Source organism: Topomyia yanbarensis, chromosome 2 (assembly GCF_030247195.1).
Source record: "Topomyia yanbarensis strain Yona2022 chromosome 2, ASM3024719v1, whole genome shotgun sequence".
Classification (NCBI taxonomy): Eukaryota; Metazoa; Arthropoda; class Insecta; order Diptera; family Culicidae; genus Topomyia; species Topomyia yanbarensis.
Window position 1 is genome coordinate 441148369 of NC_080671.1, and position 17863 is coordinate 441166231.

Consider the following 17863-nt stretch of genomic DNA (forward strand, 5'->3'; position numbering starts at 1 on the left):
TGATGCTAATCGAGCTGACATTTCTTTAGACTGAGCAAACTAAGTTATTTGTTTGTTTAGTGTTTATTTGACCAACTAGGTAACGAGTCCACTGGGTCTTTAATGCGTGTGGGAAATACGCATGGTCTTGTCTGAGTATATGACTATTGAATTATGTATGAGGGTGGAGAATTGACAATTCGCAAGATCAATTCAAATCCAATTACCAATTTGCGGCAATCATTTCAACATAAAAAAAAATTTATGGTCATATATAATGGTTTACTTTTAGTCCATTAACTCATCAGTTAATTATACTGAGCTGAGAATAAGTACGTACTATTTGGAAACGGGGGGTGTTTGATTCGTGCATCATTAATGTCGTTTAGGAACGCAGCATTTACTCGAACGAGGTGGAAAATTTCAAGTTACGGGATCACAATATGCTTAAGGACGATTTATAAATTCTGCCACGCTATTAGGAGGAAGAGATATGACTAATTGTGACATAAATGGGAGGGAAGCACGTCATGTGCTTTGACGCAATCGGCCGTTTTACGCACGATTGCGCCATGTATATAGGAAATTCCATGGAACATGAACACTTTTGCAAGTAGCGGCATTAATGTGCTACTACAAAATGAAGGAAAAACTAAAGTCATTTGATTCGTATTAGACCAAGGATAAAAATAACGTGGTAATATGACAGAGACTTAGTTAGTGTTGGGTAATCTTTGCGTGACATAATTTATGAATGTTCCACAATACCACTTTTAAACTCATTGTTTGCGGTCCATTTTACATTGTCGACAACACTCCCGACAGCCGGCTGTTCGGAGTTCAAGTTGTTTTCGATGAAACAATTTCGATAGACGATTACCCAGAGTTTAAACGCCTAGAACATTTACGTATCCTTCAGTCAATAAACTATTCAAACATCTTATGCACGAAAGTATATTCTCAGTCGCATCGCTTGCTTGAAGCGAATCCTGACTAACAACCCACCCACTACCCAATCCGTGGTACTTATGGGAGTGTCACTGAGTCGGGGCCTTCCGTTAAGTAAGTACCACATCAACACTTCCTTTCTCATCCCAAGTTACGGTAAAGATGGTCGTGGCCCGCAACGGTGGCTCTCAGGCGAAATTCTCGCTTGGACTGGATCAATTGTTATTCCCAAACAATGCTCCTCAAGTAGTCTGGCTGGAAATGAGAGTCATCAGTCTGCAATCTACGAAGTATACCGTGCTTACGCAACGCAACGCAACGCAAGATCTAATGGCACAAACGTCACCATGAGAGACCATTGCATTATTCTCCGAACAACCAGGAGAGCGTGGCATTTGGGCCAATTTCTGCTAATTGTGATTGTTCCACCATGGGAACACATGCGCATCAACGACAATCACGCTACCTTCGGATTGCCTTAGCAACCAGAAAACCAACAAGTCACTTCTATGTTTCACGTTGTTGTCCGGAATAGGAATTTGAATTGAACCATCATGAACCAAAAACCTGTTTGGGAAGATCGAGAGATCAAATTTGACATCGTTAGTATGTGAGTAAACGTCGATCTTACATTCGTGGTCAATCATATATTGTATGTTACAATTGCTTGCAGATATAACACGATTCGCAGTGGTGAAAAGATTCTGGAGATCTTGGACTCAATCGAAGATACTAAAGGTAACCTTGGAGATCGAGGTCGCCTGTTGGTGACCAATTTACGGATTATTTGGTATTCCGTAACCACAAACCGATTCAGTCTGTCGATTGGTTTTACTTGCGTGCTCACAATGAACACGAAAACGGTGGTTTCGAAGGTACGGGGAACTACACAAGCTTTGCACATTCTAAGCGTGGGTAACAACTCCCGCTTCGAATTCGTTTTCACCAATCTTACCATCAACAATACGCGGCACTTTTCCGCAATTTTCGATATTTATCGACTGTATCAAGCTTCGTTTCTTTACCGGGAACTGAAGCTACGTTCGTCGATCGTTAATGCTGGCCAGCTCAATGTGCTACCGCAGGAGCAGGTATTTAACAAGATCAACGGTGTTTGGAACCTGTCAAGCGATCAGGGTAATTTGGGAATTTTCATCTTCAGCAATGTTAGGTTGATCTGGTTCGCCGAAATGAATAACAGCTTCAATATATCGCTTCCCTATCTTCAAATTTCAAACATACGCATTCGAGAGTCCAAGTATGGACCTGCCTTAGTGATCCAGACGCTCGATACGGCCGGTTCGTATGTGCTTGGTTTTCGCGTTGATCCACAGGACAAGCTGGCGGATGTCTACAAAGAGCTACAGTCGCTGCACAGTGTCTACACGGAGACGCCACTTTTCGGCGTGTTTTACGAACAGAGACCGGATGTTGTTCGACCGCCCACGGAATCAATCGAGGACATTGAAGAGTTGGACCAATCAGCCGCTGGAGAAATCAACAGTAAGTTCACAGCATATCTGGCCGAATCGGATGCAGGGGGCAAACAACGGAAACCTTTCTACTGCAAGGAGCTCGGTTTTGCCATGGAAGCGATCAAGGAGGGATACACCCTCAAAGATCTGTGGGAGATAGTGCCAAGTTCGACTTCAGCTACGACGACAGCTTGAGTGATACAATCGCATTGATGGCGGGATAGTGCTGCAATATCTTAGTCCTTGGATGAGTGAGATATAACAAACGGTAATAATGAAAACTATTATAATGGTCTGGAATGCAGATATATTGGATTCGGAGAAAATATAACTAATTTAAAAATATTTTTAAAACGCCTGAATGTTTTTACTCGAACAAACACTAACTTGTAAATGCGGCAGGATTCTTGTTATCCCACCAAAGGCTGTACCTTCGCCTAAGTTGACTGGTCATCAATGACCTGGCCCGCAGAACGGATCAGTTCAAAACATAATAGAAATAAAAAAATTTACACAGGCCGTAGCGTTCCACTACATGATAATTTGCGGTTCGGGAACGCTTATCGCTATACTCTTATGAGGCAATACCTGTCCACCGTTGATGTAGATTTCATCTTGCACAATAACATCCTCCCCGAGGACGGTAGTACCTTCTAGCCGTACCCACCGGCCCACCATACAGTGCCATCCGATGATACAACTTTCCAGCCACGAGTGCGATTTGATCACGGCACCACGCAGAATTGTACATCGCTTTATGCATACTCCGTCCTCGATCACTACATCCGGACCGATGGTCACGTTCGGTCCTATTCGACAGTCTGCTCCGATTTTGGCACTTGGGTCAACCAGCACATTGCCAACATACTTTGCGGGACCATTGTACAGTGTTTCCGGTTGCCGCTGGCGTACGGAATTCAGGTACAGACACATTCCGGTCAGGAAATCCCTTGGTTGGCCGATGTCCATCCAGAAGCCGTTCAGCTCATACGCGAATAGCTGCTGTTCGCGGGCCATGATAGGAAAAACTTCCTTTTCGATCGAGGTCGGTTTCAGTTGTATCCTCGAAAGCACTGATGGGTTCAAAATGTATATTCCTGCGTTAATCTTATTGCTAACGAATTCCTGAGGCTTTTCGATGAAATTTTTAATGCAACCGTCTTCGGCGTATAACACAACACCGTACTTGGACGGCTCTTCTACTTTGGTTACGACGATAGTACCTTCTTTGCCGTGACGTCGATGGAACTGTTCCAGCTCTTTAAACGGAAAGTCACAAATAACATCCGAGTTTAGTACAAAGAATGGTTCAGAACTTTCCGACAGGATTTCTTTGGCAAGCGCCAGTGGACCAGCTGTACCCAAGGGTTCCGTTTCATGTGAAAAAATTAGTTTCACCCCCAACTTTTCCACTTTTTGCCTCAGCTCGGTTTCCATCTGTTCCGCACGGTAGGATACCGCTAAGATTACCTAGAAAGTTGTATTTCATGGCATTTTCATCAGTGCACTATTTTTCCCCAGTAACTAACCTGATTAACTCCAGCCTCAACAAGAGCCTCAATCTGATGCAGTAAAATGGGCTTATTTGCAAATTCAACCAGCGGTTTTGGTGTGCTCAGGGTGAGCGGCCGCAGTCGTGTTCCGTATCCGCCGACCAAGATTAGCGCCCGCATTTTTCCAACTGCTCCCATTATGTTTCTGTTCAATACACTTCGAAGTGACTAATCGATCCACTGCTCTGACACGTAATGATGCTGGAACACTTGAGTGACTTCCCGCGAGAGGGTAATCCTCCAAACCGAGGTAGTTGGTGAAGATCGAGTTTGTTTACTTACTTGGGGGAGGGAAGCAACAAAACTTCCAACTTGGCAGATGATACTCACATGAGTGCAAACAGGTTCTGCTGATTATGCGCTCGTCGTTCGGCTGATGCTCTTATCTACACGTCATTAGAAATAAAAGAAAAACAAAATATACGCCGCCTTGTGAAAAGACGGTTGCAAGCTAATTGGTTGCGTAGGTTATACCTTTACTAGGGCGGCTTACCACTGCAATTACTTATGGTCAAATCCGAGATAAAGCGAATATCAAAAGTATAATATCTTTCGAATTTGAATGAACTTTGAATGCTCTTTTAAGAATGATTAGAATGATAAAACCATAAAACCGGTTAGTCCAACACAGAAAGCACAACGTACACAAACATTGGTTGGCCGTCAGAATCTTGTGTTGGTAACCGTCTACAGTACTTCGTTATTAATCCGACTTATAATATTTGATATGCACACACAAAAAAAACCATATTTAAACGAGGGAAACGACACTCCGTGATTTGTTGATGAGGTGAATTTATAATTTATACAGTCGTGATTCGCTGGTTGGACACTTTTTAACATGACCGCTTTTTAGTTGGACATCCGCTAGTTGGACCATTGTCCAACTTAAAAGCATCTGAATGTGAAAATCTTATTCAAATTTACTTTGACAATCAATCTGACAATGATTAGAGATGTGAATAGATGCAATTACACTACTACCCGGTCAAACCATTCGGAATTTGATTCGGAATCCTGAATGGAGTCAGTATAAATTCCAAATCAAATGCAACAACCGATTGAGTCGGAATCGGTTGTTGCATTTGATTTGAAATCCATAATGACACCGTTCAGAAATCCGAACCGGTTCCGGAATGAGTTTAATTGGGTAACGTCTCCTTTGAAGAGTTTTGGACATAAGCGGGGCCCAACCAGCGAATCACGGCTGTAATTCTGAACGGATTGATGTAGATTGGCCAAATACAAATTAAATACGCCAAGGTCCCATACACAATGGTCATCATTTTTTGACTCACCGAAAACTAGATTTAAAGAACCCTATGCACGAATTTCGCTTGACAAGTGACAAATCCTGAAAAATAATAAGAAATGGCAACGCGTTTTGATATATCTAATCCGAGCAGGTCGTGCTTGTATCTCTTTTTCGACATTTGTTTACGTATTTGTCGTTAATTTTTTATGTGCTCGGTAACATTTTTATATACCACGTAGCGAAATAGAATTAAAATAAAATCATTCTAACTTCAGGAGAAAAGTGAATTGCTGTGCTCTGAATGGATCCAGCTGGAGCTGGTCCACCACGAAAGCCGCTATCATGCGATAGCATTTGCACCGGAGACATCGGTAGCAGTGATACCTAAAGTAGGTAGTAATTCTTTGTCTGGCAGGTGCCGATTATAACTTGCCTATTTTCAACAGTGATCTAGAAGGTTCAGATGCTGCAGGGTCATCGCAGCTATATCCCGGTCAAACCATTCGGAATTTGATTCGGAATCCTGAATGGAGTCATTATGGATTCCAAATCAAATGCAACAACCGATTCTGAGTCGGAATCCATTATGACTCCATTCAGAAATCCGAACCGGTTCCGGAATGAGTTTAACTGGGATAAATTAGGTCAGCTGGGATCCGGATAGTGAATCTGCCGTACGAGACGCTATAGATACGATGTTATTTGGCTGGCAAAAGAGCAACAACTGATTCAAACAGGCACACGGCACATTTATTTATAACTTTTCGTGTTCGTTTGAATCACTAAGCTGCTTCCTTTCGACGACGCTGCCGGGGATAGATTGACTAATGTATGAGAGTTTTCACGTTTTCGAGATCTGTTCTTTTTTGCTTGTTTTTCAATAGTGTACTATTGAAATGCAAAAACACTATAGCAATAAAACATCATTTCAGTTAATTCCGCATTGTTTAGTGATAACCAGACGGAAATCCGTTCATAAATAAGAAAGTTATTAGCGTTCAAAATAGTGACGCAAAAACGTGACATCGTTTGATTTTAGAATGACACCCTGCCCCAGATAGTGCAGTAAGACATTTTCAATGTCAAAATAATATGTAAAATTGCTTGCGTTTCTCCGTTTCTTTTCGAGTCATTTTCTGTTTTTACACGACACAAAACCAAAATGACGCTGCTTGGTGTCAGGATGAATAGTAGGAATAATCAAAAGAACAATTCTTGAGTAGGTTTTCGAAAGAACATAAGTATATTGAGAGCCACTCTTTTGTTACTTTCTCTTCTGTTAATATCTCGGTCGCTTTAACATTTACCCCTTAACCACAGACTAACAGACATAACACTCAAAAACAAAGCTTCGCCCGCTTTAACGATCATTTTAAATATTGTTTGTAGTTGGGACTGTGGCCACATTTGAAATTCTGTCGCCACTGACATATAAACAAGCATATGGGGGATAAACAACTAGTGAAAAATTGTTCCCCAACCCTGAGGGGTAACCCACCAGTAAATGAGTGTTTGGGACTGCGAATAAAAGGTGGAGCTAGTGCACTGGGAAAATTGTCGGATCGATGTTTTTGAGGGAATTCCCTCATAGTGTTATGTCTGTTAGTCTGTGCCTTAACTCTGCATAATATGTTAGACAAAATTGTCGTCTTTTAATATGCACTGAAAAATTATTGGATAATTTTATAGTGACGCCGTAATAATCAAATGAGAATGTAAACAAAGAGAGGCTCTTACTTGCGTTCTTTTGAAAACCCACCATAGAATTGAAATTATCCATGAAGATATGTCAATTGTATTCCATATCGTTATTATAAACCTTATCATACAAGAAAAGTTATACGCCATCGGATGGTCTATATTAGGATTGCATTTTATTATACGAAAAGATTTCTTCAATGCGCCCCATATCCATATTGATCATAGTATTTTTAAACTTACAAATGTTGAAGTACTCCAATTCTTTTATATTTATATTATTAACAAACGATAACCACAGATAACAGACATTTAGGCTAGAACAAAATTTCTACAAAAACCTGTGTAAACTTTTAAATTGATAAACGTTGGAAATCCGTGTTTCATTATTGCCATCTACGTAATTGTTTGCTACACGTGTTTGACAGCTGGACTCCGACTGGCAGGGATGCCAGATTTACAGACATGTCTGTATTTTACAGACTTTTGATGGTCTCCTACAGACGTAATCAGACATCTACAGACTTTTAAAAAAGTAACAGTGTTTAACAAAATTATACTAGAATAATTTGATTCGAATACGAGTGATTCCTTCACAATAGTTTACTAATTTCAAGCCACTTTTAAAGTAATAACCTAGTGTAAATAGGATTTACTCAACCCTCTACAGACTTTTACAGACATTTTAATTATTCTTCTACAGACATTTCACAAAAACATGTGGCATCGCTGCCGACTGCATTGCATCGATCACTGCGCCACCTACAAACGTTAACCAAACATGTTTCAGACGACTGATTTATTCGGAATTTCAGTAGCGGGTTTGTATCGTTTGTATGTTTTGTATCGAGCCTAAACGTCTGTTATCTGTGTGATAACCTTTGTGTTGGCTATTATTCTGGATGCAGTTGAAAATCGATATAGCGTACTTGCGCCTTTCGGTTAGTTTCCAATTTTCATCTTGTGCAACTAAAGCGCAACTGGTGAGAATAATGCGCAAGTTGATTCTCTAACATGCACACAAGATGCGCATTAGTTGTCCACTTTGCAAATAGGGAAAAAATCTAAAGGCAACCCGAACATAATTTTACAATAGTATTTAGCCTACAAACAATCATAAAGCAATAAATATTATAGTTTTTACCGTATTGTTCGATGCAGAGTTCTCGCACTAGATTTACAATAAAATTTCATGTAACAATCAATTTTATTGTTCAGCAAAAAAACTGATACAGCAAATTCACATTAAATTTTACTGTTTTCGAGAAAAAAATGTAAGGAGAAAAATTGAATTTTTTAATGTTAAGATACATAACCACCTCCTTTTTACACTAAAAGTCGATTTTACATTGAAATTTACTATAGACACGTTATAGTTTATTGTTTTTGTATTGTAGCATAGCACTACGATTTATTGTAAAATTACTGTACTATCGCAAGGAAAATCATGGTTTTATTATTGTATATTTCTATTCGGGAACCAAAATACTTGAATGGTTAATGTATGGTACCGAGTGTAACTGTTAAGGTTTTTATTTATCCGATCACTCATAATAATTTGTAGCATTGGCAGCCCTGTCTGTAGTTACCATTCCAAATACAGGACGCTACCAAGAATATGAATGCGTTCTGAAAGCATTAAAATAAAAAGTCATTAGTGTCAAACAGTGAAATTTTCTGCAGTGAGGCGGCGTTGGTTTTTTACAGTAACCATAATATCGTATTATATTCCATTTTTAATACATCATCTACTATGTAAGTATTGTTTGACATGTTTGATTGCATATATTGACTTATGTTTGTCGTTATTCAAAAAAAAAAGATTGCTGGATATGACATCGACTGAGCAAAATGGGGCTTCAGAATTGAAGGGTGAAGCTGTGGAGAAATCCATCGACGAAGCGGAGCCACAGGAAGATACCATTGATTTGACAGCGGCGTCTGAGGAGACCAAGGAGGACAATGGCAATGACGACTTCCAACCGATGCCGGATGATCTGAATGATTTCGTGGTTGTTGATGAAGCGGAGATAACGGACCCAGAGGATGAAAATGGAGAGGACGGGCTTCTTGATGAGGTGACAGAGTCTGTGCAATGGGATTGTCCTGCGGATCGGTTGGCACCGCGCACCTACACAGACAGGGATTTTCGGCCAACGATACGGGATCCACGATGCAAGGATGATTGGGTACTGGGTACGTTTTGGCCTGTTTACGTCGGCAACTTTCGATTGTTCGGAAAGTACGGGAAAGACTACAATTGTGCGCACTCAATTCATAAGTATTTTGCATCCAAGGGCATCCCGTCATTTGTGGTGTTCCGATTGAAGAACAACTTTTTCAAAGAATACCAGCAGCTGGTTGGTCTTTACGATTTATTGGTTTATTTCTGCTGCGAGAAGGATGCGAACCGTGCGATCCAGTGGTGTCATCGGGATCTGTATTACGGCTATAAACTGAATGTGTACAGCGGTCGGAAGCCGGTATATTTCGCAAGTCATAAGTCGTGGCGTTTCGAACATGTCAAAACTGAGGACAAACTTGAAATCGAATCCAACATGGAGCAATATTTCCGGCGCTTTGGGGAAGTTGTATCCATTTCGAAGCAAGATTTAAACGGCGTATATGTGCAGTTTAAGACAAAGCTTCGCCTTCGCGACGACCAAGATACTTTTCAGAACGATCGCTTTAAGGGAAAGATGGTTGTTGAGAAGGTCCAAAGGCAACGATTCGTCGAGCAGGATGTCGAGGCCGAAATACTGAAAGCGATCGCCGAAAGTCCCCAGTTCTTCCGGAGTCGTCCCAGACGGTCGGTAATGGTTTCGCTTATGCATGGTGTCATTCCTGAGATGTTTCGTAATTGGGAACACCCCGAGCTAATGAAGGGTAACAAAAGAGCAGCAGTGCCACCTGCTAGGTTGGATCGTACTGGCCCTATTCGAAAGAAAGTTCGCCGATTGGAAGACAGGGCAATTGTACCCGATTTTAAGGTAATTCGGAATGCCTACGATTTATGAGTAACTATATTTAAATGACTGATTTCAGAGACCAGCAACAAATAAACGAGATTTTCCCGTAAGAGGAAATCAGAATCCAGCGTTGAGCAATGATCGGAGAAGGATGAAAGACCGCAGACAGCGTCTTCCATTTAAATACACTCGCCGTCGTGATTTCGACGATTTTGATTATGTAAGCTCTAGTTTTTACTCAGATTATTAAGCCTTCTGAAGTAAACTTTTTTTTTGTTGCAGGACAAACCTCAGCGGCGCCCACGGAGAGGAAATCCAGAAGTGGCCAGAGCTGTTGGTCCTAAGCTTCAAACTGAGAACCCTATGCCCAGACGAATTCGTAGAGGAAGACGGCGGCCAAAAATTCCCCTAACTGGATCAAACACCATCGAACAGTAATATTCAAATAATATATCAACTTACTTTGTAGTGTTCAAGCATAATTTTACTCATTTTGAAAACTAACCATCTCAACGGCGGCGTTTGCTAGTAATAGGTAATGATTAATGGCATCTATGTCTATACACAAATAAAATTCACTGTAAACAATTCGAAATTGCGGAATTGAACAATGCTATCTGAGAGCAGGAAGAAAAATATATTCATGGAAGGATTTTGAGCTAGTTTAGTTTTAGTGGGATTTATTTCCGGTATCAATCGTCATACATGAAAGTAATAATGAAAAATAAACGCGTAGTTCACTTTATTCCGACTCGCTGCCCGATTTGCGTTCGCTTCCGGAACGACTCCCAGAACGACTGCGTGATCCTCCACCCGATGCCGGGGTACCGGACCGGCTTCTCGAACCGGAATGGGATCTCGATCCCGAGCGAGATCTCGATTTAGACCTGCTTTTTGATCTGGATCCCGAGCGGCTACGGGAACCGGAATGCGATCTTGATCTTGAACGGGAAGCACTACGGCTACGACTACCACTCTGTGAACGGCTGCCTGAGCGGGATCTGCTGCCTGATCCCGAGCGAGAACGTGAGCCAGAACGTGATCGCGAGCGAGATCCGGAACCAGAACGCTCAGAACCGCTACGTGATTGGGATCGGGAACGACTGCCCGAGCGACTTCTGTCGCCCTCGCCCTGACCATCTTCTTCTTGCTCGAGTTGTTTGTCGTCCTCCTCCTGAGTTTCTTGGAGCTCTTCTTCCATGTCATCTTCCTCCTCCTCTTCTTCCTCCACATCCTCTTCATCGTCTTCGCCGGGTGGTTCCAGTTGACGTTCACGATAACGCTGCATGCGATGTTCCGGCGCATTCAACGGTCTATGTTTAACCACGAGTTTAGTATTGTTCGGTTGTTGGCCAGCCTTCTGACGACGTTTGCTCAAACGTACTCTTGTCTCCAGCTCATTATAATAGACTCCATCCTGTCGAAGCACCAGGAAGTAATTTTCCTCGTAACCTTTAGAAGCTTTGCTCTTGACGTTCCAGTTGTACTCACGAGCCATCTTGTACTCGTACTCTTCCTCGTCTTCGTACAGCGTCTCATTGGCCAAATCCCGTCGTCTCTTTTCTAATGTCTCCTCAATCGGCAGGAAGTAAGCCACAAACTGTTCGCCACTTTCATCCATCACACCGCGAATCATAGCCTGGGACATTTCCTCAAGCTGAGCCGGAATGTTTTTACCGATCGGAGCTGGATCGAAATCGAAAATGACCTGAGCGCATGGATACTTCCAATTGGCGAAATCCGGAAATACCGGCAGTACTTCCACCGCCGTAACACCCGGCTTGCTGTAATGAATCTTAATTTCCTTCTTATTATCATCGAAGGTATTCTCGATGGCCTTGATTTGTGCCTCTCGGTCCATGTACAGTGTCTCCTCGCGCAAACTTTGCTTAACATTGAAACCAACCTTCGCCTCCACCTTCTCCATAGTTTGCGGCTGGAAACGGGTCTGCTCCGTAGAAATGTATTCAGACTTCCGCAACCAGGACACAGACTTTGCATGCTGACTACTGCGCTTCGAATCCTGCGGCGTATGGATGTCTTCCTCCAGCAGCTTTTCATCGGCCGGATCCAGCTGGGCCAGATGGTCGATTTGGTACAGATCTCGGTTAATCAAATCAATCGTCACGCCCAGATCATGCTCCGTCAGAACTTCGTACCGATAGTTCCGTTCCAGCGAGGTTGGCTTGTATTGTATGAATCGGTCGTTTTCGAACGGGTACGTAATGAACTTGAGATCAAACGGAATATCTGGTAGAGTGTTGCAGAACTTGAGGCGGGTGATCAGTTCGGATCTGAAAGAGGGCGAAGTACCTTTGATTTTATCAGCACTGAGGAGCTTCGCTTGAAGAGGGCTTACCTTTTGTCTTGTGGACGAGCAACCGGTCTCTTATCGGCTCCATTTGAGCCGTTCTGAATTGTTGGTGGCATCCTGTAGGTTTAGTGCACAAACTAATCACATTGGACGCTAATTTTACTTTGAAAAACGTGAAAGAGCAGCAGAAAACGCTTTATTTTTCGTTCGATAAAATCACATCAGCAATCAACCTGTGGCAGTTTTACAATGCAAATGTCACCAGAACCACGTCAGTAGCGCCTCATCACTGGTGGGGGCATTCGAGGAAATAAATAAGCGTAAATGGCTGCGTACTGAACGAATTTATTACACTGAGAACTTGCATTACCTAGCAGTAGGTAATCTGAAATCTTTGCAGCCTACTTCCTACCTCGCTTCCTACAATGAAAAATGAATGAGAGAGAAAAATGAAAGAGAGAGAGAGAGAGAGAGAGTTAATTTTACCATTAAATATTGAAATACTCCCCAAAGCCGAATAAACTTCATCTCATTATTTTAGTTAAAAATATCATTCCCTGTTCCGTTTTCCGGCAGCGAAATAGCGTCACCAACCTAATTTGGACCCCTACATATTTTGGACCCTGTTAATGTATTTGCCTCCTACACTGCCAAGTTTCTCTGCATTTATTTGGTTTGATGCAGCAATTACATTCCTTGGGTTGTCTATTAAGTTTCAATATCATTTGTTCATCTCTAATTGTTTGAAATCAAATAGAATCCACAGTTTTCAAAAATATCACCGAAAACGTTTCATGTTTCAACGATAACCTAGAGGAACCGGTGGAAATGATAAATTTTCAAATTGGATTTAAATGTACAATTATAATATTTTTTATCGATTTAATTAGTTTGTCTGATTTGGTATTATGCATGTTACGTATTTGAAAAGGTTTCTTCGTAATGTTTTATCTAAAAATCTTAAATAAATGGTGTCCACAATATGTCTTAAAAAAATGATATCAACTTAGTTTGGACACCCCTCGATTTTCTGTTTTGACAGCTATTTGTTTATCGATTTAGAATAATCAAAAAGTGAAAAATTTCGTAACGGCAGGTCGCCTGCTCTTTTTGGTCAAATTATTTAAAAATGTTCAAACCAATGGATGTCGAAAATCATTCATTGAGGAACATTTCATTGAAGACCATAATATGACCAAAGAGGAGACTTCTGAAATCCTTGTTGAAGAACATTTGTAGTTCGAATTTGTCGAATTCGACGAGCTATATGTTGACAAATCTAAGAGACATATCACAGCTAAATAATGATAATAAGAGTGTGTTTGCTGAATTCCTAGAATCGCCTGAAACACTCACACGGACAGGAACATCACGATTCAAGCGACGTAGTCCTGCTGTTTTAACATTGCGCCGAACAGTTGAATACCACAAGGCGAAAACTGAAGAAAAAAGGAAAGTAAAGGAAGAGAAACAAAGAAAAACTGAGCTTAGAAAGAATAACAAGAAACCACCTCCTAAAGAAAAGAATTTAAAAATTAATATTTAGTACAAGAAGATTCCTGACGAACTTTGAAGCTTGATTTATCATCCGCTTGAGGATGTTACTCCATATTACTGCTACAGATGAATTGTTACACGAAATATATTATTGTTAACTCTATTGCCTAACATTTAATGCTGCTTTGTTAAGTCTGCAGTAACCTAACTGTACCGAAAGTTTTTCTATTTCTCAAAATGATAGAACTAAAAAAATACTTCATACAGTCAGCCTTCCATATAAAGATTAATGTACCATTTTTGATTGGCAGTCACTGATTTGCTTATGTTCTTCTTTCATGCATTAAATATACTGCAAAGAGAATGAGTCAGTTTAGTAGAAAAAACTTCACTGTTTCCAAAATATATTCAGTCACATTCAGTGTGTCCAAAATATGCTTGGAACACTGTCCAAATTAGTGTGGAAGGGTCCGAAATGTGAAAAATTCATGCTGTGAAGAAATGTCATTTTCGAGTTTATGTCAATGTATAAAACATCAATTGACAGTTTTGTTTCAAGAACAGTAATTTTGCAGCAGACTCGTGCATGTATTGCATTAGAAAACATAGGCCAGCAAATATTTTTTGACGTTCACGTAATTTCACTTCCTCTAGGGGTTCAAACTTGGTTGGTTACCCTAATCCACACATTTTTCAACCCGGCCCTTGTGCAACCATTTCGGTGTAATATTGGATGGAAGTACACTTAAAATTATGCACAAACGACGATATTATTTGTGTACATGGTTTGGACTGAATATCATAATATGCAGGCATTGCATTTATCGCTCATATGAGTAAATACGTCTGGATAATTTGCTGCTGCGACAATAAAAACTCACATTTTCACACGAAAAGTTATTGGCACTCACACAACTTCTCCGGATCAATACAACGTGTTATTTCTCCGGATAAAGAAAACCACCGGAGAATGAGCGAATGAGTTTATCATGGTATCTTTTTTGCGGTCGCTGCCTTGCTGTCGATATTCCAAAACACGAAAAAAAAAACAGTCTGTCGTACTTCTTTGCCGCTTTTCTTTGAAATTAAGTGTATGTTTTGGCGCTTTCATTGATTTCCACGAAATTAAAATATTATCACCTTCTCCGGTGAGAAGGAAAAAATCAAATAAACTTTATCCGGCAAATGTATTCTCACACTATTTGTAGAGACGGAGAATTTTGCGACTCATCTTATCTCGGCAAAGTTAGACATCGGATAAGCCTCTTCTAGCGTTAGTGAGTGAATATGACATGAAATATTACAGGAAATTATATAATACGATGTTGTAAATTAGAGCACGTCATTTTTTTGCTATGCGTCGATGCATATTACGACACCCGTTATTACGATATTATTTGCTGTAAATTAAGAGAAACCATCAAAATAAAAGTTTGTTTACAAATCTTATTCGCCCTTTTTACCCGTATGAACAATAAACTAACGTCTCGCCGAAAAGAGATTATGGGAGAGGGCACAAAACCAGTGCGATGTTTCAAAAGGGACCAAAACATTTATCTGCAAAAATCGTTCAAATTGCAATTCTTTTAATAAATCTGGCATATTCGGAAAATATGGTTGATTTAATACGGCATTACGTTGTTTGGTCCTTAAATCAAGCTCCTGTTCATAAATGGAAATATAAAGTACAAGGAAATTTTTCAGACGCCATTTTCTCAACATGAGCATATTGTATTTAATGCCTTATGAAATGTTGACGTCGATAAGGGCAGCAGATTAAAATTACCTACACGCAAAAGAAAGTTGTGGTAAAATTTACTATATTAGAGGGTTAAATTAAAAACAATGTACCCACGATTTTCAGCTGATAATACTATGATTTTATCATAACCATGCCACATGTCATTTTTACCATATCATACTTTTTGGATTTTCACCATGTTTGTAGTATTTCAATGTTTATGCATGATAGTCGTTTTCACTGTGAAACTAGTTAAATTGATAGGTACACGCATAAAATTTTTGCGGTTCAAATTACTATTTTAGAGGGTTAAATTAAATACCCACAATTTTCAGCTGATAATATTGTGCTTTTACTGCAACGATGTAAATAGTAGTTTATACCATATCAAATTACCTGGGTATTCTGTATATTATACCATATGTGTAGTATTTAATTTTCATGAATGGTGTTTATTTTTACTATGAAAGCAGTCAAATTGATAACTAGAGTATTCCTCGTTCATAGTAATTTTGATCCCGCTGGATATACTTTTTACTATGTGTGCAGTACTGTAATAGTACAACAGGGTAAACGCTCCAGTTGTCAGAATAGGGGTTATTGTAACCCTTCGGAAGACCCCTCGGCAAGAACAAAATAACATACCGATAAGATGTGTCATGCTGTAGGAAGTCTAGGCAGAAGCTGTCCACGAGCGAAAACGTTGGTTACTTTCAATTAGTGATTGCGGCTACAAGTACATAATTAGAGCACGCTAATATTGAATTTCGTTGTTATACTAATTATTCTAAACTTATATAGATTATAACTAAGCCGGTTTAATCCCGATCAAATCTTTACCCCGGGTAAGATGATAGTAATTGAATTTATATGAATTATAATTAAAACCATATTATAACCATTAGTGTTAGTTGGATTGGAGGTTAGGTTTCCCGGTCAAAGCGAGGTAATCTACCTACGAGGGAACACTAAACGTGAGTGGACTATTATTTATAATGATGAAAATGATATCATTAAAATGCTTGCAGGAGATTTTTAACAAATCCAGAATAAATTTGTTACGATCACGGAAACACTGTTTTCTTCGCAATAGGGGTCAAGTGTTCAATTGGCGAATTCTTTTTGTTTAAGTTTTGGAATTATAAGCTTAGAACACAAGGTCCCTATTATAACAACAATTTATATATTTATGAAAAAGCTAATTTCTGTTCAATTATTTTTTAATTTTATGCTTATACAAAACACTTCTTAAGTCTAATAAACTTCTTTGTATCTACATTATATACATGTATTCGGGGTCCATCAAATAAGGTTACATTACAGATTTCAAACTTTGATATAATATTTTCATGCACTTCAAGCGATGCAAAATGCTATGAATAATTACCAATAAGCCATGTTTGACAAGCTAAAAATAATTCATTGTCGAGCACCAGCAAATCTTTTCGAATTTCGAATAATTCAACTTTGCGCATATTATGATCTGATTTGGTGACGAAATTTCCAACTTTGTATGCTGTACCTTTATATGTTATTGCTTTACAAGCATAGAATTCGTCTGAAATTAAGTTACTTTTATACGATAAAACACTGTAATATGGCAATTCAGGTACTTTTATGCAAACAGCACTCCGAAACGAAATGTTCTTCTCATTCTCTGACATTTTTTCTTATATTTTGCATAAAGTACATATAAGCTTTTATACATAATGTTAGACATACATTTTTTCGTGATGTAATGTTGCGACTATATTGTTTGAATATTTGATGCATGGATTCAAAACGAAAGCTCCAAGTATACCTAGGAGGTCCGATTTTCTTTATTACGTCGACGTAATGTAAAAGTATGTGAAATTTAGGTTTCAAGGTAGCGCCAAATAATTTCTGATAAAGTGTATGATGATAAATAATTTGTTCTTGAAGTATCTCTAATATTTCGGAATCAAAACATGGAAGAATCACTAAATCTGTTAGTTCTACTAACGACATCGTAAAATTCCACACTCTGTCATTCTGGGGGATCAAATCACCGAAAAGCAAGGGAAAGTAACGAACAAGGAGCATCATTTCGCGAGCAGTCATTTTGAATGAGGATAATTTAATTTGTTGTAGTGTGATTGCCTTAATTGACTTTTGATTTTCTGTGTTAAACATTTTTATGCGATAGTTAATAACATTCAATGAGATTTTCAGTGTTGTAATCATGTATTCGAAAACAAAGGTAAGGTCGTAAGCGCATATACCATGTGAAAAGAAATCGTGCATTACATCAACCGCAGAGAAAACTCCAACATGGTAATACTGCAATCTATTAAAACCACATTCCTCCTTTATCCCTGACTCTTTTACGTTTTTTGTCAAATCTATTGCATATGATTCTTTATTTCGACTCAAGTTTGGATCCAATGTCACAGATTGTTGACACTTGTTTCTG

At 39.5% G+C, this 17863-nt stretch overlaps 4 protein-coding genes across 5 annotated transcripts; 2 read left to right on the top strand and 2 right to left on the bottom strand.

Moving 5' to 3' along the window:
- Positions 1-1382: 1382 nt before the first annotated feature.
- On the top strand, positions 1383-2699 carry LOC131685620 (Bardet-Biedl syndrome 5 protein homolog). The gene is made up of 2 exons (XM_058969483.1): positions 1383-1537; positions 1601-2699. Exons 1-2 carry the CDS (start codon positions 1482-1484, stop codon positions 2595-2597), a joined length of 1053 nt encoding a protein of 350 aa, XP_058825466.1. The 5' UTR covers positions 1383-1481; the 3' UTR covers positions 2598-2699.
- LOC131685619 (mannose-1-phosphate guanyltransferase beta) lies at positions 2693-4608 on the bottom strand. 2 transcript variants are annotated; one of them, XM_058969481.1, is made up of 3 exons: positions 4430-4608; positions 3932-4341; positions 2693-3872 (listed from the first exon to the last, which is right to left on the bottom strand). In XM_058969481.1, exons 2-3 carry the CDS (start codon positions 4091-4093, stop codon positions 2934-2936), a joined length of 1101 nt encoding a protein of 366 aa, XP_058825464.1. In that variant the 5' UTR covers positions 4094-4341; positions 4430-4608; the 3' UTR covers positions 2693-2933. The 2 variants fall into 2 exon arrangements, with proteins under 2 accessions (XP_058825464.1, XP_058825465.1); XM_058969482.1 differs by lacking the exon at positions 4430-4608 and having other exon boundaries at positions 3932-4362.
- A 3924-nt stretch (positions 4609-8532) lies between these two features.
- Positions 8533-10544, top strand: LOC131685623 (uncharacterized). The gene is made up of 4 exons (XM_058969487.1): positions 8533-8663; positions 8731-9898; positions 9954-10097; positions 10160-10544. The coding sequence occupies exons 2-4, from the start codon at positions 8741-8743 to the stop codon at positions 10313-10315; spliced, it is 1458 nt and encodes a 485-aa protein (XP_058825470.1). The 5' UTR covers positions 8533-8663; positions 8731-8740; the 3' UTR covers positions 10316-10544.
- LOC131685622 (RNA polymerase II-associated factor 1 homolog) lies at positions 10530-12452 on the bottom strand. Its single transcript, XM_058969486.1, has 2 exons — positions 12237-12452; positions 10530-12171 (listed from the first exon to the last, which is right to left on the bottom strand). The coding sequence occupies exons 1-2, from the start codon at positions 12305-12307 to the stop codon at positions 10620-10622; spliced, it is 1623 nt and encodes a 540-aa protein (XP_058825469.1). The 5' UTR covers positions 12308-12452; the 3' UTR covers positions 10530-10619.
- Positions 12453-17863: the final 5411 nt, after the last annotated feature.

Bases quoted from the DNA above. Each gene is read 5' to 3' on its own strand.
- LOC131685620 (XM_058969483.1), top strand. From the start codon at position 1,482: ATGAACCAAAAACCTGTTTGGGAAGATCGAGAGATCAAATTTGACATC. The intron at 1,538-1,600 runs GTGAGTAAACGT...AATTGCTTGCAG, and splicing joins AAATTTGACATCGTTAGTAT to ATATAACACGATTCGCAGTG.
- LOC131685619 (XM_058969481.1), bottom strand. From the start codon at position 4,093: ATGGGAGCAGTTGGAAAAATGCGGGCGCTAATCTTGGTCGGCGGATAC. The intron at 3,873-3,931 runs GTTAGTTACTGG...ACAACTTTCTAG, and splicing joins TTGAGGCTGGAGTTAATCAG to GTAATCTTAGCGGTATCCTA.
- LOC131685623 (XM_058969487.1), top strand. From the start codon at position 8,741: ATGACATCGACTGAGCAAAATGGGGCTTCAGAATTGAAGGGTGAAGCT. The intron at 9,899-9,953 runs GTAATTCGGAAT...GACTGATTTCAG, and splicing joins CAATTGTACCCGATTTTAAG to AGACCAGCAACAAATAAACG. The intron at 10,098-10,159 runs GTAAGCTCTAGT...TTTTTGTTGCAG, and splicing joins ATTTCGACGATTTTGATTAT to GACAAACCTCAGCGGCGCCC.
- LOC131685622 (XM_058969486.1), bottom strand. From the start codon at position 12,307: ATGCCACCAACAATTCAGAACGGCTCAAATGGAGCCGATAAGAGACCG. The intron at 12,172-12,236 runs GTAAGCCCTCTT...GCCCTCTTTCAG, and splicing joins GCTCGTCCACAAGACAAAAG to ATCCGAACTGATCACCCGCC.